This window comes from Drosophila santomea, chromosome 2L, assembly GCF_016746245.2.
Source record: "Drosophila santomea strain STO CAGO 1482 chromosome 2L, Prin_Dsan_1.1, whole genome shotgun sequence".
Taxonomy (NCBI): domain Eukaryota; kingdom Metazoa; phylum Arthropoda; class Insecta; order Diptera; family Drosophilidae; genus Drosophila; species Drosophila santomea.
Genome location: NC_053016.2, coordinates 19,235,087 through 19,259,401, shown reverse-complemented (window position 1 = coordinate 19,259,401; position 24,315 = coordinate 19,235,087). Strand labels below are relative to the sequence as shown.

The following is a 24,315-nucleotide window of genomic DNA, read 5'->3' as shown; positions in this document are numbered from 1 at the left end:
AAAAATTTAAAAAAAATGTATCAGTTACTATTTTGATTATTAAAAGATTTTTTGTTATCTTGATAAAGAATAATCCAAATGATCTGTTTTCGTTAAGCTTGAATTTGAAAAGCTATATTGTAAATCTAGTTTTATAAATACATTTAAAACTTACATTTTTGTAATACTAATACAATCGTGTTGTATGCGATATCTGGATCATGTTTGTCCTCTCTAGTTACTGAAAGACTGTCAAAAAAGCACCGTTACTTTCGACGCCATGTTAAAGTTAATTTAAAGTTACAATGTTTAGCAATAGCTTGTAAAATACTTAGTACTATCAATTTTATGCCTAATGCAGTAGATATGATGAACTTAAATTTATATGAGGACAACATCCTAAATTACTGCTGGAAAGCGGGAAGTCGCAAAACGCGGAACTCGGCGCTTGCCCAACTCGATAGGAATGAGCTCGCAGTTGTGGATTTGGTCGCCTGCTGGTAATTAAATATGAATTTAACTATGTACTTGTTTCAGCAAGTAATTTGTCTACAATTTAGCAAGAAAATCACTGAATTAATTGAGAAGAATACATTAAAAACACGATCAAATGTTTTGGCTAAGAAAAACAAACAAAATGTTCTTTTTAAGGGCATTTCCCGCTTGTTTTTCGGCGTTACGGATATTTTTAGATGCAAGGTGGATCAACTTTTGGGTAAGTATTAGTCTGAATACTCCGAAAGCGTTGATATATATATAATTATCTATGTATATAGGGGATACGAAACTATTACTTGATCAATGTACACGTACCAACTTGGATTACGTTCGCACCACCACAAAATCTTCAGTGGTCAACAAATCTGAGATTCAAATCCAACGCAAAAGAAAGCAGGTAATCACCAAAAAATTTAAAGTAACAGAGTCGAAGCGTGCCAGACAGCAAGAATCGGAGCTGTTGGATGAGTACGCACATGACTACTTCGAAAAGATGCTATCGGAATGCCAGATGTGGCTCTTGGATTGTAAACAACACGGGGAGGAGGAATCCAACGAGGTTGGTTGCCAAGATACTGTGGAACTTTTTTCTTATATGATTTATTATATATTAACAGTCTATTGAACTACACCGAAGCTGTACGAAGTCGAAATCGTATCATTCCATTACAATCACCGAAAAGATTGAATTTCTCGAGGATCATAGCGTTATTATGCCATCAAATGGTTTTGGGGAAACCGAAGGGGCTGATCTAACCATTTTTCAAGAACTTTACCCCAAAGACGCCACAAGGAACTCCTGTAAGAAATTCTCACTTCGATTAAAAACGTATTCCAACTATTTTTTTTATTATAGTAAAGCGTCACTCAACAACTGAGGATCCAACTGACATTTTACCAGATAAAATGCCTAAATTGGATGATGGGAAAATTTTCCAAGCTGACAATGCTATAATGACCAAAATTTTACAGCATAACATTGAACCAGCTAAAGTAACTCAAATAGTTTGCGAACCGTTCTTGCCTGCAGTTTTGAGTTCTTTTGTAGAAATCAAATTTAGCAAGCCAATGAATCGGAAAAGAAAGCTTATAGTAGACAAACACATTGAATATACTCGGGAGCAGCTGGGGAAGCATAGAAAGAAATATATGGATGAGTTCATTTTAAAAGCAGTGAATTTGCCAAAACCGTTGGATTTACCGAAACCCCCCAGTAAACTTTTCCGTAAAGTGAATAATAAGTAAGGAACTTTATTCTATTTGTAATATAAAATGTATTAACTTCTCGATGTAGTGTAACTTGTTCACCTCTTCGCAACAACTTGGGCCCTAAGCTCAGTATAAAAGAAATGGAATACGAGGCTGAAAATACACTAAGAACCATATTTGGCGGCAAGTTTACCGAGAACCTTTCCAAGGAGATATTTGTACGACCTTTTCGGGCTAAAAAGTGCAAGGATAAAAAAGCATATATATATCAGCCTGAACCGGATGAAGTGGATTTTTTGCAACCTGAACTGCAGCAGCCTGATGTCAATTCCATAATTCATAATAACAAAATGAATAAGCATATGCCGTGCTGTGAGAATAATCACGCTCGTGAGTTTGACCTATTTTATATCGTAAATTAAGTAAGTTATAATTTCATTACAGATACCTACAGCGTAATGATGAGTCTCTTAAACATTTGGCGTAATAATCCGAATATTACGGGAATCGATGCCTTTGATTTTATAAAAACGTTTGCGAGTCGCATCCAAGCTTCGTTAGCATTTCTCCATTTGTTGTGTGAGTTCGAAATATATCCATATGGATCCGATCCAATAAGTGCTCGAAATATGTAATGTAGATCTTGAATTTCAGATCTCGTTCGAGACCATTTTATAAAGATATCAAAGCGAGCTAACTCGCTTGAAATGGACCAAATTACTCTTGGCAAAGAGTCCGCTAAGTTAATAGACAATCTTACGCTGAGTGAGATTTTCTGATTAAGTGTAGATAATGGGTTTCAAGATTAGCAAACCTATTTTGTAGTTGTTAAGTTGGTCAAAGATGTTCCACATTATGTTTATGTATTGTTCTCACCTACAGTTGCGTATTTTTTGTTACTATTGTGTTAAAGTAGTTATAAGTTAAGCATATTTCTAACACAATGGCTTTAATCTACTTAATTTCCGTTCGTCCTTTTTGTAAAGTTGAGTAAGGAGAATTAAACGATTTTTTAATATACATACTATAAAGCCTGCCCCCGTCTAAAATAAAATATGTATTTTCCATTGTCATTTTAACTTTTAGATTTTCATTGTACCCATTAAAACACGTTAATTATCTTTGTTACTATTACGGTATCGTAGCTATAATTCATTAACAGTTGGGGTAATTCTCTAAACCGTAAGTGTTGTCTTCCTTACAAAATCCTAATATCTCTGACAACACCAAAATAAACAAGTTACAAAAAAAAAGGAATATAGAGAGTTTGGCACAATTGCTTAAATTCCGATCTGCTGGGCTAGACCCGAATAGATGTGCAGAGTACAGAATCCAATTACGGCCGCCACCAGCGCTTTCACAGCCACCGTCAGCCAAGGTCCAATGGTCAAAATATGGAGCATGCCCTCCAGCCAGACGCCTTTGAAAACAGTTACAGCCAGAAGCAGACTAACCAGCGGCTTTAACGCCTTGTTTAAATCGTGACGGGTAAAGAGCCAGATCAGGGTGGCCGTGGTAATGTGCTGCACCAGAAGTACGTTCGATTCCAGACACTTGAGTATGTAGATCCAGCTAAACTCGGTGCCTCGGGCTCCCACCCATAGCATGATACCTCGGGAAAGAATTACTTCGGCGGTGGCCCCTGTATAAGTATACGAAAATCCTTAGTTTTAAGTGAGTCTTTGGGAGTTGTTAAATATGGGTTAGGGTATAAAAGGTGGATCAGACATCGTAGTTGTAATGTTCATATATCTGAACTGAGTACTTCGGTCTTTTCAAACTACCCCCATCATGATATTAATAATGGTTCATTCAACCTACATCCAAGTCCAGCCGTAATAAGCTTTGAGTGGCCCTTGCCGGGAATGCGACTCAAGATTAGTGCGAATCCAAGCAGATCGGCGATGTCTGCGCTGCAGCGGAGGATCTCCTGTAAACCAGAGTAACCACATGACGTTAATAATTGGGTAAAGGTAAATACAGATAAGCACACGCACCGCAAAGAAGTTAAAGTCGCCGCTGGAGGATGGAGCGTCCGAGTAGAAGAACGTGGCCAGCACTAGCATCTTGACGAGCTGTGTAAATATATAAATGCCTCCCGCCTGCACGCACTTCCAGAAGGCTCCATACTCCGATCTGTGAAAAAAAAAAATAACCCGGGACCATTCACAAATACATAGTTTTATTCACTTGGTTGAACTGCGGACTTGGCAGTCGGCAAATCCACCAGAAATCAGGCGGGAACTCACAGGCCGGAGTATTTGTAGGTGAAGTAGTAGGGCGTCAGCAGAGCCACGCAATTTCCAAAGTGATACAGTGTCATTTTCTTTGATAAACTATGACTATTTTATTTTTGCTTAATTAAGAGAAGAATTAAAAGTTGAAAAGAAAAAAACTAGCGTTGCTCGCCGTTGGTTATCGATATGTGCATGACAGGGCTGACGGCATGGCAGGCTGACAAGGAAAAACTAGCTAGTTTTGTATGTTAAAATAAAACAAAAATAAAAAAAAATGAATTTAATGTAATTAAATATTTCAATTAAGTATTTGCAGATATGAAGTAGCAAACCGTTTCAATACTGCTAAGCCAGACCCGTGCCTATCGATAGTTACTTAAATATCAACACGTCATCGTAATCTATCATCTGGAGGTGTGTTTGTGTGTGTGCGTGTGTGTGTCGAGTGAGTTTTCTGCAATATTTAGCAATTATTATGAATTTTTGACAAAACCAAAGGGAAATGCTTGAACGGCAACCAAATTTTACTTTGTTTAGGACACACGAACCTGCCAGCTAAGTGCGGAGCTAAACGAACGGAAAACCAGTGTATCGAAAGAGAAAAACAAAGAGGAAATTTTCGCAAAGGAAAGTCCAACAGATCATTTCATTAGTGTGCATATGAAAAATCAGCAACGTCAACTCCCTGGGACAAGCTGCAATCTGAAATGAGATGCAAACCCGAAGACGCCTTCATCAAACTGACCAGCAGGATTACAGCAGCAGCAGTACCTATACCATTCAAGAGGATCATCAGGGAGGAGCAGGATCAGGATCTGTGGGCACGGGAACAGCTGGCGGATCGGTAGGACTATTAACACAGCCCTTGATTCCACCACCAACTGGCCACGAGGCGGCTATCCAGATTGGGGACAACAACAAATCGGGCGATTCCATTTCCAGTCCCGACTACACCGACGACAAATACGGCAAGGCGGCCCGCCAGTGGAACCTACGCGCCTTCTCTGGCCACGCATTGCGCACTTTAAGTGCCGCTGCAGCCGTGGTCACCGGCAATCAAACGAGCATCAATAGCGAAAGCCAAAGCCACTATAGCTACCCCGCTTCCATTCCGACTAGTTCAAAGTTTTACCAATCGCAGGAGGAGCCACAGCAACCGGAGCCCGAACCCGAACCAGAAATATTCGTCATGGCCTCACGCGATCGAACGGGCGAGTTCGCCAATGCGATTCGGTCTCTGCAGGCTCGTAACATCACCCGGGCAGTCAATATTCGTGATCCCCGCAAGGCCAAGCAGGTTCAGAGCTACTCGGAGTTCATGATGGTCGCCAGGTTTATCGGAAAGAACATCGCCAGCACCTATGCCAAACTGGAAAAGCTCACAATGTGTAAGTGCAGGGCTAACGAAACCCCTACAAGTTAAATTCTTATTCATATTGATTCCAATATGTAGCAATAACGGCCAGTGATAAAACAAAACTTTAAAATTCTCGTCTTTGTTTTAGTGGCCAAAAAGAAGAGCTTATTTGATGACAGACCGCAGGAGATACAGGAGCTGACTTATATCATCAAAGGTGACCTAAATGCGTTAAATCAACAAATTGCCCGACTGCAGGACATTTCCAAGGATCAGCGCCGTCACACAAACGGAAAGCATTTGGTGTCACATTCCTCTAACATGGTACTGGCCCTGCAATCGAAGCTAGCCAGCATGAGCACGGATTTCAAGCAAATCCTGGAGGTGCGCACGGAGAACCTAAAACAGCAGAAGACGCGACGGGATCAGTTTAGCCAAGGACCAGGTCCGTTGGCCGCACACACCGTCTCCCCATCGACAGCCAAGCAAGGATCTTTGCTTCTCAGCGAGGAAAACCAAGCTGTCAGCATAGACATGGGAAGCAGCGATACAACACCGCTCCTATCAACCCAGACACAGATGGCCATATACGACGATTCAGATAATTACGTCCAGCAACGGGCGGAGACTATGCAAAATATAGAATCTACCATCGTTGAGCTCGGTGGAATTTTTCAGCAGCTGGCGCATATGGTTAAGGAACAGGAAGAGATCGTGGAGCGTATTGACACGAATGTGGCGGATGCGGAATTGAACATCGAGGCTGCCCATGGAGAGATCCTGAAATACTTTCAGTCGGTCTCCAAAAACCGCTGGCTGATGATCAAGATTTTCGGCGTTCTCATATTTTTCTTCTTGTTCTTCGTTGTTTTTATGTCGTAATCAAACGCCAGTTGCACATTTAAAGCCCCATGTACCTATCCATTTATAAAGCATTTTAATTTAACCAAGATTTAATCACAATATTGTTTATTCCAAGCTGTGGCCTCCCAAAACGATTGTAAAATAAAGTTATAAATACGTTCTAAAGCAAAATGCATTTATTTTGAAAACACATTAAATAGCTTGTGGTTGTTTCGTAAATAAAACTCTATAACAAATGATTTCTTTCTAAAGGAGGCTTTGAAATTAAAGACTTTCTGAAATTTAAAACAGAATGATACTAATGTTTATATTTTTTGGTGTTGTTTGCTAATGTAATAATCTTGTGTATTAGAAAAAATTTAATGCAAGTAAAAAATTTCTGACTATATCTATGTTTGCCCTGCTGATAAGGGTACCTTTCGTAATCTTTATTACCTTAAGTGCTGGTTACTCCATGTTCATCGTGATCAGTCAAAGACTCCGCTGTCCCTCAAGCTAAACAGGAAAATGAGAAATGGTTACTTCGATCTGACTTTTATTTAATGCTTAAAATCCAACTACACCAAAGATGCGAAATGCGAAATGCAAATATAATTTTAATAAAAACACGTTACAATCTCATACTGCAAAAAAGGATTACAAATTATATAAAAAAAACAAAGCTTTAAGATGTCTTTATGGATTTACACTAGAATTTACAAGTGAAGTATTGTTCGCTGTTGATGGGGATTCTCCCCCAAAAAGGGAGTATTCTACCCGAGTTTAGACAATTAATACACGACGCGGATGCGCTGGCGCCAACACTGAGATCCCCAGGCAACAGCTGCCTATGTCGAGATGAGCGAATAAACCATGCTAAAATTAGCAAGAAACATTAGACAAATGAGGACCCTGGCCACCTAGAATATCAATTAAAATTACCCATATATGTAGTAGAAGAAGCTGATCAAGTAGACTGCCAGTTTGATCCAACCCTCACGCATGTTCCGGGATAAAGTGTCGGTTTTTAGGACCGTGGTGGGATCGTAAAGTCCCGGTCCCGACATCACAGGGCGGTTTTTGTAACTGAAATGGGTGGGGATACAAAACATGAGTAACACTTGTGTTGGACCTAGGTGAATCTTGATCCCCCCGGATCTCAAATCATGATTATTCACATATCACACGGGCAAATGAGTCACTTACCGCCAAAAATGATAGGCTATGAGGGGTATGTTGATGCATAGTGAGAACCATTCGCCGCAGAACAAGAAGAGCAAGTTTAGGAAGATGTGCAAAAGGTACTCCGGCAAAACCAGCTGAAATATACATTAATTACAGGGCGCACTGTGGGTGTAAGCACCAAGTTTACTCACCGGATTGAGGCTATTACACTGATCAATTGGGTTCTTATAATCCGTTTTCAGCTCGTCGAATGCAATGACATGAAATATTGCGAAAAATATCAAAAATGCATCGCCGATCAGGGCCACTATATACGTGAAGGCGGTAAAGTTGAAGGCCATCTTGTAATAACGCTGGAGCACGTCTTCCAGGTGCTAATCAAAGTGACTTGCTAATTATTCTCGTAAAATTCGGCTTCCAATTGTAGCGCTGGGACTCACTTGTTTTTTTTTACAAGGGCGGCGATGATGACAGCTGTGCGCCAGGGATGCACTAATCTTGACGATCAGGCAGCACAGATTTATGGTACCATTGCAAAAGGGGCTAAAATATAATCAGCTATCAATTACCAACTGTAATGATACAGTTTAATTAAAAGAAGCAATTCTAATTTTTAAAGAATTATAATTTGCTTAACAATAGTTTCTGGTATTTATCTTTATCAATAAAAAATACCACTTACAGTTAGCCGTTGCGGTCACATTGCATTTCCAAATCGAACCGCCATTTGTGTTGCATCCCGAAAACCGGGAAAAATCCGATCTGAGTGATCTATGAACTTCAAACTATTCTCGTGCTATTACCAGGCTTTTGTGTAATACATAGGAAACTGACCTGACACCCGAAAACATCGAAAAACCATGTCGCAGTTCAATTTCGTGAGCGATTTACAGAATGCCCTGATCATGGACGGTGAGACGCGCGGACCTGCGCCCAGGTGGAAGAAGAAGCTGGAGGCGTCCCTAAATGGAAGTGTGAATACCACCAGATCGGTGCTATCCGTATCGTACAACACCAGTTTCTCGGGGGTCCAGGCGCCCACGAAAACACCGGGCAAGAGCAGCGAGGGCAAGACCAAGAAGTCCACAACCACGCCCACTAAGACGCCAGGAGGCGGAGATCGCTTCATTCCAAATCGTGCGGCTACCAACTTTGAGTTAGCTCATTTTCTGGTAAGGAATCTACTGACATCACGCCCCGTATATGCACGCGTTTCTTTTACATTTGGGCATCCTTAAGTCGGTAAGGTGTATGCTCTCTATGACGTAAAATTTTAATATTAAGCTTGAGCCAAGTCCTTTAAGAAATACGAACCTTTACATTTATGATTATTTATTGACAATCTGACTTTGTAACTCTATTAGGTAAACAAAGACTCCGGCGATAAGTCCGATGGGGAGAACGAAAAGGCCACCTCCAGCAACAGCAACGAGAGCAATGTCCAGGCTTCGGCCCATAAAGGCGAGCGTCAGAAACTCATCTCTGAAGTGGCCCAGGTTGGCGACTCCAAGGGCGGCCGCATATTGTGCTACCAAAACAAGGCTCCCGCTGCTCCAGAAACACACAACAATCCCCTGAAGGTTGTGTACTCCATAAAGACGCCCATATCCACGAAGAGTGGCTCACGCTATATACCCACCACATCGGAGAGGATTCTGGATGCCCCTGATTTTATTAACGATTACTGTAGGTTGAAGCAAACTTTCCACGTAGTCCGAAAAAGTACAGTTTAAATATGGATTTCTTCCAGATTTAAATCTTATGGATTGGAGTGCCGATAATATTGTGGCTGTTGCCTTGGGGAGTTGCGTCTATTTGTGGAATGCACAGACAGGAAATATCGAGCAGCTTACAGAGTTTGAGGAAGGCGACTACGCAGGTTCGTTATCTTGGATACAGGAGGGTCAGATACTTGCTATCGGCAACAGCACTGGTGCAGTGGAGCTGTGGGACTGCTCCAAAGTGAAGCGACTGCGAGTGATGGATGGACACAGTGCCCGAGTGGGATCCTTGGCCTGGAACTCGTTCCTGGTTTCCTCTGGCAGCCGGGATGGCACCATTGTCCACCACGATGTGCGTGCACGTGAGCACAAGCTTTCCACATTGGCTGGACACACGCAGGAGGTTTGCGGTCTGAAGTGGTCCACGGATTTCAAGTATCTGGCTAGCGGAGGCAATGACAATCTTGTGAATGTTTGGTGTGCGGCCAGCGGTGGCGTGGGAACTGCTTCCGATCCCATGCACAAATTCAACGACCATCAAGCTGCAGTGCGTGCTTTGGCCTGGTGTCCGTGGCAACCAAGTACTTTAGCTTCTGGCGGCGGCACCGCCGATCGCTGCATCAAGTTCTGGAATGTGAACAATGGCACTTTGATTAAATCCGTAGACTCCAAGTCGCAGGTCTGTGCTCTGCTGTTTTCTCGACACTACAAGGAGCTGATCTCTGCCCACGGTTTTGCCAACAACCAACTGACCATTTGGAAATACCCAACAATGGTCAAGCAGGCCGACTTGACTGGACACACATCACGAGTTCTGCAGATGGCCATGTCTCCGGACGGCAGCACTGTGATCAGCGCTGGAGCTGATGAAACGCTCCGTCTGTGGAACTGTTTTGCTCCCGATCCTTTGGCATCCAAAAAAGCAGTTTCGACTAGCAAGGCCAAACAGAGCGTATTCCGACAAAGCATTCGTTAATATACTTAACGCCTTTAGGACTGTTTTTACCCCCTTGATTGCTTAGATTAGGCTTTAGCGCTTTATTTGTTTCCACACTAGACAATGATTTCTTGAATGCATATCCAATTTATAAGTTTTCGTTTAATGTTTCGTACTTTGTAGTTATGGATAAATCTTTGATTATGTGCCCCGCCAACGATATATGAATAATTAAATTTTGTCAGTTACATTTATTTCTTAGAGTTAAGGTTGTGTGCGTATAAATAAAATGCTTGACATTCTGCATCCTTGTATGCTTTATTTAACTCTAAACATTTTGCGTTAACACAAGGAATTCAATTCGTTTCGGATTCCTACGTGCCGGGACGAGAAGTACATTTTTGGGAACGTGTGTCTAGGAATAATATTGCATACTATTTTGGGCAGAAAAGGCGTGCGTCTGGGAACATCGATATAACCAGGTCGGGAATTCAAATGGTGTTAATCATAGGTATGTGTATGTTTAGTCTAAATCGTATATACAGATTGGATGGGCATTCAGGCAACTGTCATGGGATTGCCACCGTTGTAGCTGACAAAATAGCGCGGATCACCAAAACGATCGTACATCTGTAAAAACAAGAAGTTCGCAAAAAACAGCTGGTTAAAATTAAAATATTAAAAAAATGTTAGGTACAAGAACAAAAGCCTCATAGTCATAAAATAAGCAAACAACATAGCAAGAACAAGTACAATAAAAGGGGTATACTTTGAAATCTAAATAGAGTTACAAACCTTTTCAATCCATACAACATCGAATTCAACATAAAATGTTTTTTTTTGAAAATGGTTTTTAGAATAAAATATTTATTTTGCAACATTTTATTCAGTCAGAACATGAAAACATCAATTAGATTTACCTAGCTTAGTACTACGATTTATGATTCAATTTTGTTTAATAGATTAGTTGTTTAATTCAGGCACACGCGCACGTACATACAAAAATTACAGACATACAGAGACAGACACACAAATACATATACTTTGTTGAAAGAATTAGCAAGAAACATTGAGTTTTTAATTGGACACCTTAATATTATTTAAATTGGTACAGTGCACGAAAGTACATCGGATAATATTATATTTTTTCTACGGATTATTTGTAAAACTGATTATAAGCGATGCATCCACTTGCTTGTAAGACTGCAGTTGCACAGTTTCAATCGAGAGATACTATATTGGTTCAATTTGCTTTTGAGCGGGTTCTACTAAAACATAGATCCCCTAATCATTTATGGGTGGATAATTCCTTTACTTGCTGCTATTCTGCTGTTTGCTTTTTCTTTTGTTTTTCATTAATCTTTTCCTTTTTTTGGTGAACAATACATTGTGTTACAATAGTTAGTTTCTCAAGTGTAACAATATTTTCTCGCTGAATACCAGTTCAGCTCGAGACTTCTCTCTTACTTAGTTTTTGAACATTTTGGAAGCTGGTGGTGGCCCATTTCAAATTGTGTCTTACGCTCTAAGTGATCTTATTTGATCTTTTCTTGGTACATATTTTTATGCAGTGACGCTCACCTTCGTGTCGTCTAGATCTTCGATATCGCTACTGTCGTAATCACTGTCCGGAGGCGTTTCGGTCTCCGCTCCGCGCTTCTCCAGGATGTTCTGCATGCGCGATTTGTTCATGATGCACGCAAACTGGTAGGCCGTCAATCCGGCGTAGGTGGCCGTTTCCAGGTTCAGCTTCTCGCACTCATCGAGCAGGAAGTTGGCCAGATCCTCGTTGCAGCCCTCGATCGCAATGTGCAGCGGTGTGCGGCCCGATTTGCCCTCCTAATAATCAAAACTTGTCATTAGTACGGAGACTCGGAAAATTTGATGAAATTTTCTGACTTACCCTGGCGTTGATATCGGCTCCATGGGATACCAAAATGCGTAAGATATCAATGTGCCCCGCCTCGGCGGCCAAATGCACACAGCGTTCTCCTGTAATGAATGAAAGTATGAGGTGTTGGTTAGAAAGTGCATTAAGTGGGAATCACTAAAATCATAGATTGTGTGCCTTATAGGTTTCAAAATCATAAAATTTGAGATCAGAAAATATTTTAATTTGTAATACCTTTCCTGCATTGTGGATTGAAAAAGCTTGATTTATGAATGAAAACTGAAAGCTTTTCCGCAGTGGAAAAAGCTGCATTCCGTTGTAAAACAAGTAGTGTTTTATAATGCGAACGAAAAGCTTTGATTACGACAATGACCAGTTGGGCAGCAATCGGGGGGCTGCGAGGGGAGGGAACTGGGTGCCAAGTGGAGGCTTTTGCCTTATAAGACAATATGACAACCCGTTGACTTCGCGTGCGAGTATCTGTGTGCGCAATCGAAAGGCATAGGTGTGCGTTGAAAAACCCAAGAAATTCCCACAATAAACCAGCAGCAATAACACAACAGTAAGCGACAACAACAAAGTCCAGTGACGAGCGAAGGCAGGAAAAAATACAATGAAATAAAATAAAAATCAAACAGTTGGTGTTAAGTTAACAAACCAAATACAAAGTTGGATTTTTGGTCTCTGCTTCGACAACAAGTTTGCTCAAGTTCAAATTGGTTTATGCATATAGAAATCTGATATATGGACACACAAACACTAGTGTCTGAAATAATAATAAAAAGAATGTGCAATAATTTAACTGACATTTCAGCAAAAAAGTGGACAGAATTTTGATCATGTTTTAAACTCAAGTAGTATTAAAAAAAATATATTCGCAATTAAAAACACCACCCTTTGCTATAAATGAATTCATTAAAACATAACATAACGTAATGTAATAAATAAACTAATATTTAAAAGCCAGTTTTAGTTTCGGCATTCCCATCATGATTCTTCTTTGACTTCAAACGTTTCTACACCAATCCATTTCTGTATTTTCAGATAAAATCGACGTATAAAAAACGACTGCTAAAAAAACTGAAAACAAAGGTGAATTGTTTAGTCTGTTTGTTTTTGTATTCCACGCCTTCGTTTTTATGTCTTTATGATTAGTTGACTTATTAGTTGTTGTTACTACTCTTGCCATATTTTCTACCCGGTTGTTCAAAGTTTTCATACCCGTTATTCGTAGAGTAAAAGGGTAGGGTATACTAGATTCAATGAAAAGTATGTAACCAGAAGCGTTTCCGACCCTATAAATTATCAGGATCAAAAGCCAAGTTGATCTGAACATGTTCGTCTGTGCGTCCGTATGAACGTCGAGAACTCAGATTTCAGAGACATAGACGTGGCATGTTTGTTTCCTGACGCTGCCACGCCCCTGCCAATACTTTTAAGAAATGTTTTTACATGCCAAAAGCGAATGATTTTCGCTGAGTAACGGGTACCTGATAGTCGAGAAACTCGACTGTAGCGTTCTCTCTCTCGTTTTATTTTTTTTTGCCGCTGCTGGGCTACACGTGCTGTTGATTGACTTTCACACACAAACAGTTGGCACATTTGCATAAACCGCACACATTTACAGGCCAAGACGGAGATTTCTACTAGAAACCGGGAACTAACTGTGGTAATATTCTAAAAATTCCACCCAACACCCATTCGAGACAAACGAGATAACGCCAATACAAAAACAACAAAATCCAGAGGTTATCAGTAATTAAAAACCCAATTACGCACGGTAATTTAAAACCGAAATCTGTTATTGCAAAAGAAAGCGGCCCAAGAAAGTCAGCAGCTCTGCACAGTCCAGTTTTTTTGTGTGCGTTTTTTTTTTGGTTAATCTCAGCTTGACAGCTTACAAAAGCAACAATTGTGTCACAATATAAAAATAACGATGACCACATGGAGATTTTTAAGCTCGACTAACTAAAAGAGTAGCCGATACTAGCCGAGCTAGTAAAACACAATCCTTATTGTTGTTGCCCCTTCAGCACAGCAACGTGCCAATCGTTAGCATACGATTAAAGAGCCGTGTATGTATGTATATACAACGATATTAGGTATATTAATAGACAAACGGGCTGGCAGCAGTATAAAACATGAAATATGAAACACAAAAGTTTGTTTCAAACTTTGCTTTGCTTTGGGAATTCCCCCATCGGCCCAAAGGCTGCGTCACAAGATCAGGCGGCTAATAATCCCTTGTCTTAGCCAGAGAGTCTGATTCGAAGCGCTGAAAACACGTCCAGAAGGTAGTTAGAACAGCAACGAATAAGCTGATTGCCCAATAATTGGATACGTCTGAAATCGACATTGCTTTGTCCGGTCAATAAAGGTATACAATTTGTACGCGGTCGTTTTAGAGTACCAGCAATTAAAGTTACTTATTTTAGTTATATTATTTTAGCAATTTTTAAAGACACTTATTTAGGGGAACATATTAAGCAAGTGAAAACAAAAATTTCAAAGCATTGTTATCTGCGTAGGAATATATTTAAAACTTGATGTTGTCACGACCAAAAAAAGACAATCTCAAACATAATTTGACGCCTCTATATGGAGATAATGGAAGGCAGAATTTAAATATCATTATATAGGGTATGTCCACTGAGCCTTAAATACAACCCCAGAAATACAACAAAATAATTACTGCAATGGTATTTGTGAACTAGCAATTAATGGCCGTTATGAAATCGCTTAGAACTGCGCACTATGGGAAATTCTATTTGGCTGGCACTTGAAAACCCAAACAGTTTCACAAATGGCACCACCGCCCACTTGATCCGATCGCACCTCCAACCCACCGCCTTCTTTCACCCATCATGAGCCATTCCACATCCATTAGCCTGTACGATGTTGTTATGATGATATTACTATTTACACAGGCGGCTGAAATATATAAAAAAGCAACGATATCGACAACGACCTTATGAGAAAAACCCAACAGCGCAGTTAAGCGTACTCCACAAGTCACCCGAAGTCGCAAAGTTCATAAATTTATTGACAGCGCAAATATTAAACGCAACGCTGTCTTCTCTTAATTTTAATTAATTGTGCTTATTGTTGGGGTAGAGTTTGGAATTTCTACAACGAGTTTTTCGCTTATAACTTGTGGCTTTTTGTTTCAAATATTTATCTCTTGTATTCCCCGTATATGCCAGTTTATTTGTCCTTCAGCTTGGGTCATTGTTTCATAATTATGGATGTACATATGTACATATATGCTCAAGTACGGCCAGGCGCGAGTATTTGTAATATTTATTGGAGTGGGAAATATCTGAAAGCTGTTTCGAGTTTTCCAAGACAGCGCGTGCCAAAAGATGTTACCAGGCCATCGGGGAATTACCTGGCCGAAAACCCACAAAAAAAGACCCACAAGACATGGCCGATGAAATTAAAGCCAACTGTCCAAACACGACTGGCTTTTCAAATACCCCAAAAATGTAAAAACACCAGCCAAGAGTGCGGTGAAAAGACAATATCAAATTAAAAGTTGTTTACCCCAAAAACTTCTGGGCGCCGTTGGGCAATTTATATCGCACACAAATGCCGTGTGTCGCGAACTTTCCCAATGTGGAAATTAGCTTAAGTTGAGTGAAAAACCCAGGTAGCGCTCTGCAGCCGGCCGCCAAATGAAGCGAAAACAAACAGCACAATTTAGCACAATTAAAGCCGTGGATTTTCCATGCCATGACGACGACGACTGACTTGGCAATGAAAGTGTTTTGAAAGCAACTCGAGTCCAGCTCGAACTCAACTCGGCTGGTTCCCCCGCCCGATCTACTACTATATATCGCTCGATCGTTATGTCAGCGGACTCGCCTTGTTGACTTTCTTTCGAGCCATGAATGCGAAATGCAAATAACACCCGACTCAATCAGCCAAAATCGGATGGGGACCATCAGCCACGTGTGGGACTGCACAAAAATGTAATAAGAGAAGTAAGTGAAAAAGAAAACAGCACGGCAATTAAGGCGCAAATTAAATTTGGGGAAAAGCCCCAAGAGGTCACCATTGTTTGAGGAAGATCAGCGTTTGGTTTTTTTTGTTTGTCAACTCAGTTGGACCTAGGATTTCCAGCAAGCGTCAGTTATTATATATCGCGTTGTCTGACTTCCGTCACCTGTTTTCAATTTTTGCTATTAGCATGAGCTCATTAAAAGTTTCTGGTAATGTTATTCTAGCGCTCCTCCATGCGGATAGTTTACCTTGCAAAATATAGAAGGAATGATGTTAAATGACTAAAGATCTATTAGTCAACTTCGAAGTCAATAAACTTTTGTGTAAGCAATTTTAATAATGAGAATTCTACTTCTGAGATCACTTTGTTTAAATTTGACAGTCGATTATCAATGAAACGATCAAACTCATAATGTGAAGTACACATTTCCGTTTTTTATCCGAATCTAACCTTGTCCACTGTACATTGAATAATGTGAATAAACTCCAATGCATATGTATTTGAACTCTGCCAAATTTGATTTCCTTAAGTTATCAGTTAGTAATTCATAAAAACAAAAATGAAGCAAATGTCGAAGCCTTGTCGTCATCTCTTGGTGTGAATAAACTCTTATATCTTGAAAATTTACCGAGCGACATTCGCCTAAGCGGATTAAGTTTCTTTCAGATTTTTAATAAGGAAATAATTCTGCGATTTGAGGGGAGTGACAAGTGCGATCTTTTTAGATGGTATATCAAATGCTAGAACTTGACTGGTACGAGAGTCCAGATTTAACCTTGTGCTTATGACTAACTTGTTGTTTGAGGGTGCAACAGGCAAGCATCGATGTAAAACGCATTGATTGTCGTCGGATTCCAGAATGTCGTAGATCTCGATTAAACTAATGCCCGGAACGGGTTTTGCGATGCTGTAAGACTGAGCCTTTCTACTATTACTACTTCTACTTCCAGCTGCAGTGTAAAGTTCCAATTGCTTATGAAAACCCCAGTGACGATGAACGTATTTACTTCCATATTGCTTTTTATTTTTATTTTTCCGAATTTCCGCCAACTCACGATTAAACAGCGGGTTTCTACGGTTCTGAGTTAAAGTTTTTCAAACACGAGACCGTAACATTTAAGGGGTAAAACCTGCACACTGATAATAGGCAGTTATCTTCTTGAATGCCCTCTTTGCATTCAGGACGTCAAAGAGCGCAATTCGGTAAACGTAGAGTGTCGTATAATCGCACAGTAAAAGACCACCTATGGGGTTTTCCTCATAACTGATAACGCACGATTTCCAGTTACCAATGTCTGCTGACGATAAAACACCGATGGACATATCTCGTTTGCTTTTTTATAGTATGCCTGTGGCTTATCAGGCGGGGAAGTACGGGAGTGACTGCTTCTAATTGTGATTTCAGTTGCCAGGCAACAGATTTCATGGGGTTCTACGCTTAAATAAAGATATGTATTTGCAACAAATGGCTTACACATGCAGGACAAATGTGTTGTTCTGAAATTCCCTCGTTTTGTTTAACCGACATTTGTTTATTGCTCACCAAAAAGACCGATAAGAGCAGAAACCCGACTATCTTCGGCATACCCCTTGGAATTTTTACAATATTTATTAGATTAATTGCAAAATCCGCAGTAGGATTTTCTGGAAATCCATAAAACCCAGATTGATACGGCCCAAAACGTCACAGCTCTTACTACGGCAGTAGTTTATTACAGATAACCCCATCACAAACCAGCCATTTGCACGGTTTTTTGTATCAACAGTGGGAATTTTTTGGCCTATTGGTTTAACAAAGGCCAAAACCCACAAAGCTGGCAAGCGATCCGAGCCAGCGAAAGACGTCCTATACTATTTATAGAGCCTGTCCTCGGGAGCCTTGCGTGCGTTTATTTATATAAAAGCAGTCCATTTCCCAGTTGCGTGTCGGACGCGTTAATGGTGCCCAAAAATGGATTACGGCCAAGTTACGGGCGGTTGGTTGACCTCTAAGCATTTGGCCGTAATTACTATTGTGGGGATTTCCAAAGAGTACAGAAATATTTGTTTATGGAAGTGCAGAAGGGGGCCTCTGTGCCTTCGATAACGAACCTTTCCCAATTTCCGTTATTGTCTGCGCCTTTTATCGGCCTAATGCTATCATTTTCTATTATATTGATATTATTTGTTTTGTACTTTAGGCATTCTTTTAAAGTGAGCTCTTTCTTGGCTCTCGGACAAATAGTAAAAACGTGTCTTATTTTCGTCGCACATGCCTGAATACAATTTCAGTAGCATTTAATTTAGAAGGGAATGTCTTAATGATATAAATAGAGTTGGAATGTCTTTCAAAACGTTAGGAATAAACAACTACATGTTGCTAGTTTTTAGAATGAAACAATGCCATTTGACCCAAAGCGATTTATTATTAAATCTGAAAGTATGTTTTTGCCCCAGAGATGCTGACGTCAATTGCTGGATTAAATGGCAATTGGACCACATATTCTAAGGGCCTTGTGTTTACTTAGTGATCGGCATCATCAGTGATTTACACACAGAACTGGCCCGGTGTCCCGCCTCGAATATTTAAAATTGCTTTCGAATTTATTGATGTGGCAGTGGGAAAACCCAGAGGTTTCGAATAGGCGAAATGCTCAAAAGCGTCTGACCGTCTCGTTTCATGTTGCTTTGTTGGTTTTAATAGTTTTGTGTCGGAAATGTGCGCTTTTGCTTTTGGCTAGCCGAAATGCATAATGTGTCTTGTATGAGCGGGTTATATATAGCATATGCATACGTATACGTATAGTATATATATATCCACAATATGGGGAGCAGCTGTTTTGTGGATCTTTAAACCGGTTGGCACTGCTTAAAGTTGGCAAACGGGTAAAAAAAATGTTTGTTCACCAATGTTTGCCAATCACGAATTCGTATTTTATTTTTGGCAAGGTTATACATAGGAAAAAACACAGCGGCAAAAAGGCGAATAGAAATCGATTAAACAAACGAAAGGTCAAAAACAAATAACTTTGGTTGGCAACACTTTCTGACAAGTTTATTAACCTCTTTTCTAACACTTTTACTCTACATTTAATCAAAATTACAAAAGAGATTGACTTTACTGAAACATATTCAAGATCCATAGAAAGTTCGGTAAACTCTTTGTAATATACATATACCCGTTAGATTCGTTGAAAAGTATGTAACAGGCAGAAGGTATCATTTCCGACAATATAAAGTATATATATTCTTGATCAGGATCAATAGCCGAGTCAATATGACCATGTCCGTTTTTCCGTCCGTCCGTATGAACGCTGAGATCTCAGGAACTACAAAAGCTAGAAAGTTGAGACTACGCATACAAACTCCAGAGACATAGACGCAGCGCAAGTTTGTCGATTCATGTTGCCACTCTAACACCCACAAACCGCCCAAAACTGCCACGCCCACACTTTTGAAAAATGTTTTGATATTTTTTCATTTTTGTATAAGTCTTGTAAATTTCTATCGATTTGCCCAAAAACTTTCTGCCACGCCCACTGTAACGAATACAAATCGCCAAAAACTGTCAGTACCACTAGCTGAGTAACGGGTATCAGATAGTCGGGGAACTCGACTATAGCGTTCTTTCTTGTTTTCTAATTGAAAAATTGAAATAATCTAAAAAACTAGCCGATTGTGTGCCAAATAATAGGTTATAAATAAACGTTTTGATTTAGAATCCTTCCTGTGCACTCCCACACATGTTATGTAATGAGTGTGGGTGGCACCCCCACATCCCAACGGCGTTCAAATCGATAATTCGATTTCTGGTCCGCGAATACAGACCACAGTCGAATAAGGAAACAAATGTTAATTTTGAGACACGCCTGTCCTTACGTGTGGAAAATAAATTTGATTTCAATTATTTCCTCCATGCATTGCATTCGAAATTTAAACGCAAGAGTAAAACAGAGCAAATATATGAATTTCCATTTTGAATATGTGTGTATTATGTAAATGTATTTCAGATTCCACATCCACCAAACAATAAATATTTACCTATCCTTGTGTTAAAATGTTTTTATTTTACTTTGCTGACGTCTGAAACTTTGCAAATGTTTAGTTTCTGTGCGTTTTTCGTTTATTTTGGTTAATCAATAACGCAAATGAACAAGAAACAGGGAGGAGGGTTGCTTTCTTTTTAACCATTTGACGAGCGAAAATTTCAAGCGAAATGTATCAGGGAGGCCAATGTATTTTTGGCATCTGCTCAAAGGCGTCTATATAGCTTATATCTATATGTTCGTCTATAACGTATATACAATGTGTACTCTGTGGCAGACGACAATGTCTCGCAGTGCGGCTAGCCGTTGGCGGGACACCATATATATGTGCATATATAAAACTATATATATTGGGTACATTTTTGGCACAGATTCATATTCTTAATGATAAATGCCCGTAAATGCTGGGCCAAAAATAATCACTTTACTAGAACGGAAAAATTCCGAAAGTTTCAGAAACGAATAACTCGTGATTTCCACTCCACAGCAATAATATTTTTATATATATTTTAAATTTTATATTTTTTTTATCAGATGTACCCACTAATTTAATAATTGAGTATAAGTAAGGTAGTGAAGTTTAGTTAAAAAGCAATACTGAGGTGAAAGCAATTTGCACTTTACTTACCATTGTAGTTGCGAATCTCCAAATCGGCGGGAAGGCGGGCGAAGTTCAGGGAACTGACCGCCTTGTCGTTGGATCGGTGTCCATATTGTCGGTGGGCCTCATGGATTTCCGTGGCTCCAAACTCCTCTGTCAAGGCACGGACGCACTGCTTCTCTCCGGCGATGCATGAAAGATGGAGCGCTGTGTTTCCATGACGATCGCGCACCGCGGGCTATTTAAATAAGTAATGGGATTTGTTTGTTAAGAAAATTGCCTGAACTTTTTTTTTTATAGAAGTTTTCAAAGTTATTATAGTACTAGTTATTATAGTTTTTAGATTCGTTATTAAGAGATTATGAGAAATATAATATAATCATTAATTTTTTAAAGCTTTTTAGTTGATTTTCGTAGAATATTACCTCAGCTCCGGCGAGTAAAAGCATCCTCATGATATTCGGCTGGGCAGTTAGAGCGGCCAGGTGAAGGGGAGTTTGGGCCACATCGTTCTGGATGTTGAGCAGGCACCGATGAGGTGCCATGCGAATCAGGGCGGCCACCACTTCCACTGATCCCGAAATACAGGCCAGGTGCAGAGGTCTGAAACAAGAGACAGAGCAAACGAAACAACATGAATTTGTGGGTTTCTTTACCTGCCGCTCGGCACCCGCACTTTCTTCCCGTCCTGTACACTTGTCTTCGGTCATGTGGCGGCGTAAAAACCCAAGTAAGTTAAGTTGAGGTAAAGTAATGTGTAGAAAGAAGAGGTGCCCCGAAAAACCTGTTCCCGTACCTGTCCACATACCAGGAAAACCCCAAAGCCTGACTATAACACATGTGTCAGTCGCGTTTCTCGCCTGAGACAATGGACTTGAGTGATTCACGAAACTCTCCCCTTAGCTCGCTTGGTGGTCATCAGTACAATGCCGCGGCGTCTTTGTTATTTTGGGAAATTTTAGGATTCTCATCGGAAATACAGCACGTATAAGATCATAGAAATTCGGAAATGATTCAAGACTGTGATATAAATCTATAATCGTTACTTGCAAATGATTGATTTTTGAGAACATGAAGACTTTAATATATGTTGTTTTGCAGCACAAATATCTCTTGCGTATCTTTATTTCAAGCTCTCATATGCCAATTCATTTTTATTTTATTGTTGTTATATACACCTATATCTATGTATAAGACTACTAGTTAATGTGGGTTCATTTAAAGTGTTTTTTTTTGCTGATTTTATCTTTGTAAATATAATAAATTGTTTCCAAGTTTAAAATATCCCCTACACTTTTATAGAATTTTTTTAATTTTGCTATGAAGTTGTTATGATTGTTATTCTGAGTATCAACATGGGAAAGTTTTTGAAATAACCCAGAGATAAGCCTCTTATATGCTTAAGATTCTTGAAAAATTACGCAAATCAAAAATCCACATGTGAAGTAAAGCATATAGTACATATATATAAATTATTTGAAATCTCGCCGGTGAAGATTCCATAATATTTACTTACGTGTCGCCGTCGTCGTTTTGTTGATAAAACTGCTCCCAGGCGTTCAAGATATTGATGCTGCTGGGCGGAGCGGATGATGTTGCTCCCGATCCCGAAGGATTCGCATTCGGCGTGCTGGCTGTGGAGGATTGGACCTTGCTGCGGCCGGTGATTTGGGTGCTGCTGCTCTGGCCGAGATTGTTGAGCTGTTCGCCACGATTGACCAAATGGCTTTCGACGGTCCATTGTGGGATGCCTGTGTCTGCGCTGTGTTTGAGTCGCATTGAATCGGCGGTGGCGGTGGTGGTGTCCTGGTGCTCCTCCTCCTCTTTCTCCTGCTCCTGATCCTCTTCTTCGTCGATAATACCGGAATCGAGGACAACTGGCTGTTCCTTTTGGGGTGCCGACTGCTGCTGATCCTTATCCTGCTCCTCGCTATCGGGAACTATCTCCTCGCTGAAGATCTGCGAGGATTGCGGGCCGGAGATGAAGCCCGAATCACTGGTTTCGTTTGGCACGGCAAATTCCTTTGGCTTGTTAATGGCGGCCGTTTGATCTTGTGTTTTGCCGCCAATTTTACCGCTAGTGGCTAGTGAGGACGAGGGGTTAGCCGCGTTTACGGGGCCGCGTTCCTCAACACTGGCAGCGCTGCAGCTGCAGTCACTTGTTGCTGTTGCCTTTGTTGCTGCCTCCGCTGCTTTTGTTGGGCTCGGCATTTTCGTGCTTTTCCTCTCTCAGTTGGGCTAAAATATATGTATATATGTTATATATATACTCCTGTCGTTTTGAACTTTGCTTTTGAGCTCAGTCTCTCAACACACACACGCACAGTAAGCGCTCACCTCGCGGGTGCGAGTGAAACAAACATATAGGCTTAAGCGAACAAGTGAAAACGCAATAATTTTTTTTAGATTAAAGGCATTTTATGAACTTATATACAAGTGTAGCCACAGAAACATAAAAACTACTGTTTCATACTGTTTCAGAATTTTTGATTTCTCAATTTGCCCAATTTGTTATTTGCCTATTCACGTTTGTTTTACACACACCCACAATCACACGGAGGTCAATTTTTCATCTCTCTTTGCACACAGCTTCCTTTTTGCAATTTTTTTGTGCACATGCTCTATATTATAAACTCCGGCACTATTTTATATGGATTTCTCACTACCTTGCTGCTTAATTGTCTTTCGATGCTGGTTTTAAAACGCGTATTTATGGTTTATATATTTGTAATCTGCAATTCGCATAGTACCCGGGCGCACGTCTGCTTTCTTGTACGTCTCGTTAGCGAATGAAATTGAGGGAGCGCGCTTATATGTATATATTATGAAGCAGTCTATACTATAAAGCCCCGTTTACACTATGAGTTATCACTATATGAAGTTAGCCCGATTTTAATACCATCTACATAGAAAACTATTAACGGAAAAAAATTCAACTGTGTCTTATATTCCCTAATAAAAAAAAAAATAAAATAAAACTCGACGATTAAAGAGCAAGCTACCAATTTTCGTAAATACATATATCGACGAAATAATATCGAAACTTAAATCAGTTTTATGTCTGTATGCTAGAGAGCGACCATAGGGCTGCCAGATCGTAGGGAGAGCACCAAGTTTAAATCACCCAACAACAAAACCAGCAGCAAAATAGTAAGATGCAACAAAATGTGTTTGATTATTCTCCTTACTCACTGAAATGCGTAGGACGGGAAAATACCCGATTACCAAAATCAGATGTAGGATTCTTTCGAGGGTTTTTCACATCGATTTGTCATACGCGCTCCTTCTGGGATTTTTTTAAAATCAATCACAGCTTGTCGTTAAGACATGATATATTTCAAAAACTATTTTTTGGGTTTCTACAAAGTTGTATATGATTTATTAACTCTGAACTCTAGGGATCAGAGTTACTTTTATAAGTTTCAAAGGTCCTTAGGGTCTTTGTTACTTTAATTCAAATATTTTAATTCCGCTTTTTAAATTATTTATTGTAACATATTGACTGGTTTGGTTCATTACATTTTTAATATTCCCGTTAAAATTCTGGAAAATTGTAAATTACTCTGCTATCAGTTTAAGGGTTTTTTTTTGCATATGTCATCTTATGGGTTTATGCTGTCTTTTCAGTAGCTAATTAAATTATTATATAAAATGTAAAAATTTTAATACTTGGTCTTCCGGTTGAATTTCATCTTTTATTTATCAGGCTTTCAAAACAAAAATGGTCGTTAGGTTTTTTTTTTAAAAAAGCTATTTTGGGCTAATATTTTGGGATTTTCCAATTACATAATTTAACTAAACTTTCATAGTTATATAAATAGGTATTCGT

General features: G+C 39.8%; 6 protein-coding genes across 9 annotated transcripts; 3 read left to right on the top strand and 3 right to left on the bottom strand.

The window, feature by feature from the left end:
• The first annotated feature begins 236 nt into the window (after positions 1–236).
• LOC120443712 lies at positions 237–2,918 on the top strand. 3 transcript variants are annotated; one of them, XM_039622957.1, is made up of 8 exons: positions 237–479; positions 540–694; positions 756–1,036; positions 1,095–1,278; positions 1,334–1,718; positions 1,772–2,076; positions 2,131–2,265; positions 2,341–2,918. In XM_039622957.1, the coding sequence occupies exons 1-8, from the start codon at positions 328–330 to the stop codon at positions 2,463–2,465; spliced, it is 1,722 nt and encodes a 573-aa protein (XP_039478891.1). In that variant the 5' UTR covers positions 237–327; the 3' UTR covers positions 2,466–2,918. The 3 variants fall into 3 exon arrangements, with proteins under 3 accessions (XP_039478891.1, XP_039478892.1, XP_039478893.1); XM_039622958.1 differs by having other exon boundaries at positions 2,327–2,918; XM_039622959.2 differs by lacking the exon at positions 2,341–2,918 and having other exon boundaries at positions 1,772–2,072; positions 2,131–2,247.
• On the bottom strand, positions 2,803–4,116 carry LOC120443719 (transmembrane protein 147). Its single transcript, XM_039622967.2, has 4 exons — positions 3,936–4,116; positions 3,684–3,822; positions 3,508–3,616; positions 2,803–3,328 (listed from the first exon to the last, which is right to left on the bottom strand). The coding sequence occupies exons 1-4, from the start codon at positions 4,007–4,009 to the stop codon at positions 2,967–2,969; spliced, it is 684 nt and encodes a 227-aa protein (XP_039478901.1). The 5' UTR covers positions 4,010–4,116; the 3' UTR covers positions 2,803–2,966.
• A 120-nt stretch (positions 4,117–4,236) lies between these two features.
• Positions 4,237–6,309, top strand: LOC120443716 (syntaxin-5). Of its 2 annotated transcripts, XM_039622964.1 has the most exons (3): positions 4,237–4,368; positions 4,461–5,311; positions 5,429–6,309. In XM_039622964.1, exons 2-3 carry the CDS (start codon positions 4,636–4,638, stop codon positions 6,160–6,162), a joined length of 1,410 nt encoding a protein of 469 aa, XP_039478898.1. In that variant the 5' UTR covers positions 4,237–4,368; positions 4,461–4,635; the 3' UTR covers positions 6,163–6,309. The 2 variants fall into 2 exon arrangements, with proteins under 2 accessions (XP_039478898.1, XP_039478897.1); XM_039622963.1 differs by having other exon boundaries at positions 4,350–5,311.
• Positions 6,310–6,666: 357 nt separating this feature from the next.
• On the bottom strand, positions 6,667–7,766 carry LOC120443721 (protein cornichon). Its single transcript, XM_039622969.2, has 5 exons — positions 7,749–7,766; positions 7,500–7,682; positions 7,330–7,442; positions 7,066–7,209; positions 6,667–6,999 (listed from the first exon to the last, which is right to left on the bottom strand). Exons 2-5 carry the CDS (start codon positions 7,647–7,649, stop codon positions 6,972–6,974), a joined length of 435 nt encoding a protein of 144 aa, XP_039478903.1. The 5' UTR covers positions 7,650–7,682; positions 7,749–7,766; the 3' UTR covers positions 6,667–6,971.
• Positions 7,767–8,006: 240 nt separating this feature from the next.
• LOC120443714 (cell division cycle protein 20 homolog) lies at positions 8,007–10,272 on the top strand. The gene is made up of 3 exons (XM_039622960.2): positions 8,007–8,480; positions 8,673–8,994; positions 9,059–10,272. Exons 1-3 carry the CDS (start codon positions 8,169–8,171, stop codon positions 10,003–10,005), a joined length of 1,581 nt encoding a protein of 526 aa, XP_039478894.1. The 5' UTR covers positions 8,007–8,168; the 3' UTR covers positions 10,006–10,272.
• Positions 10,266–23,308, bottom strand: LOC120443715 (NF-kappa-B inhibitor cactus). Its single transcript, XM_039622961.1, has 7 exons — positions 23,153–23,308; positions 22,003–22,724; positions 20,912–21,089; positions 20,514–20,724; positions 11,870–11,958; positions 11,548–11,805; positions 10,266–10,596 (listed from the first exon to the last, which is right to left on the bottom strand). The coding sequence occupies exons 2-7, from the start codon at positions 22,695–22,697 to the stop codon at positions 10,525–10,527; spliced, it is 1,503 nt and encodes a 500-aa protein (XP_039478895.1). The 5' UTR covers positions 22,698–22,724; positions 23,153–23,308; the 3' UTR covers positions 10,266–10,524.
• Between the last annotated feature and the right edge of the window lie 1,007 nt (positions 23,309–24,315).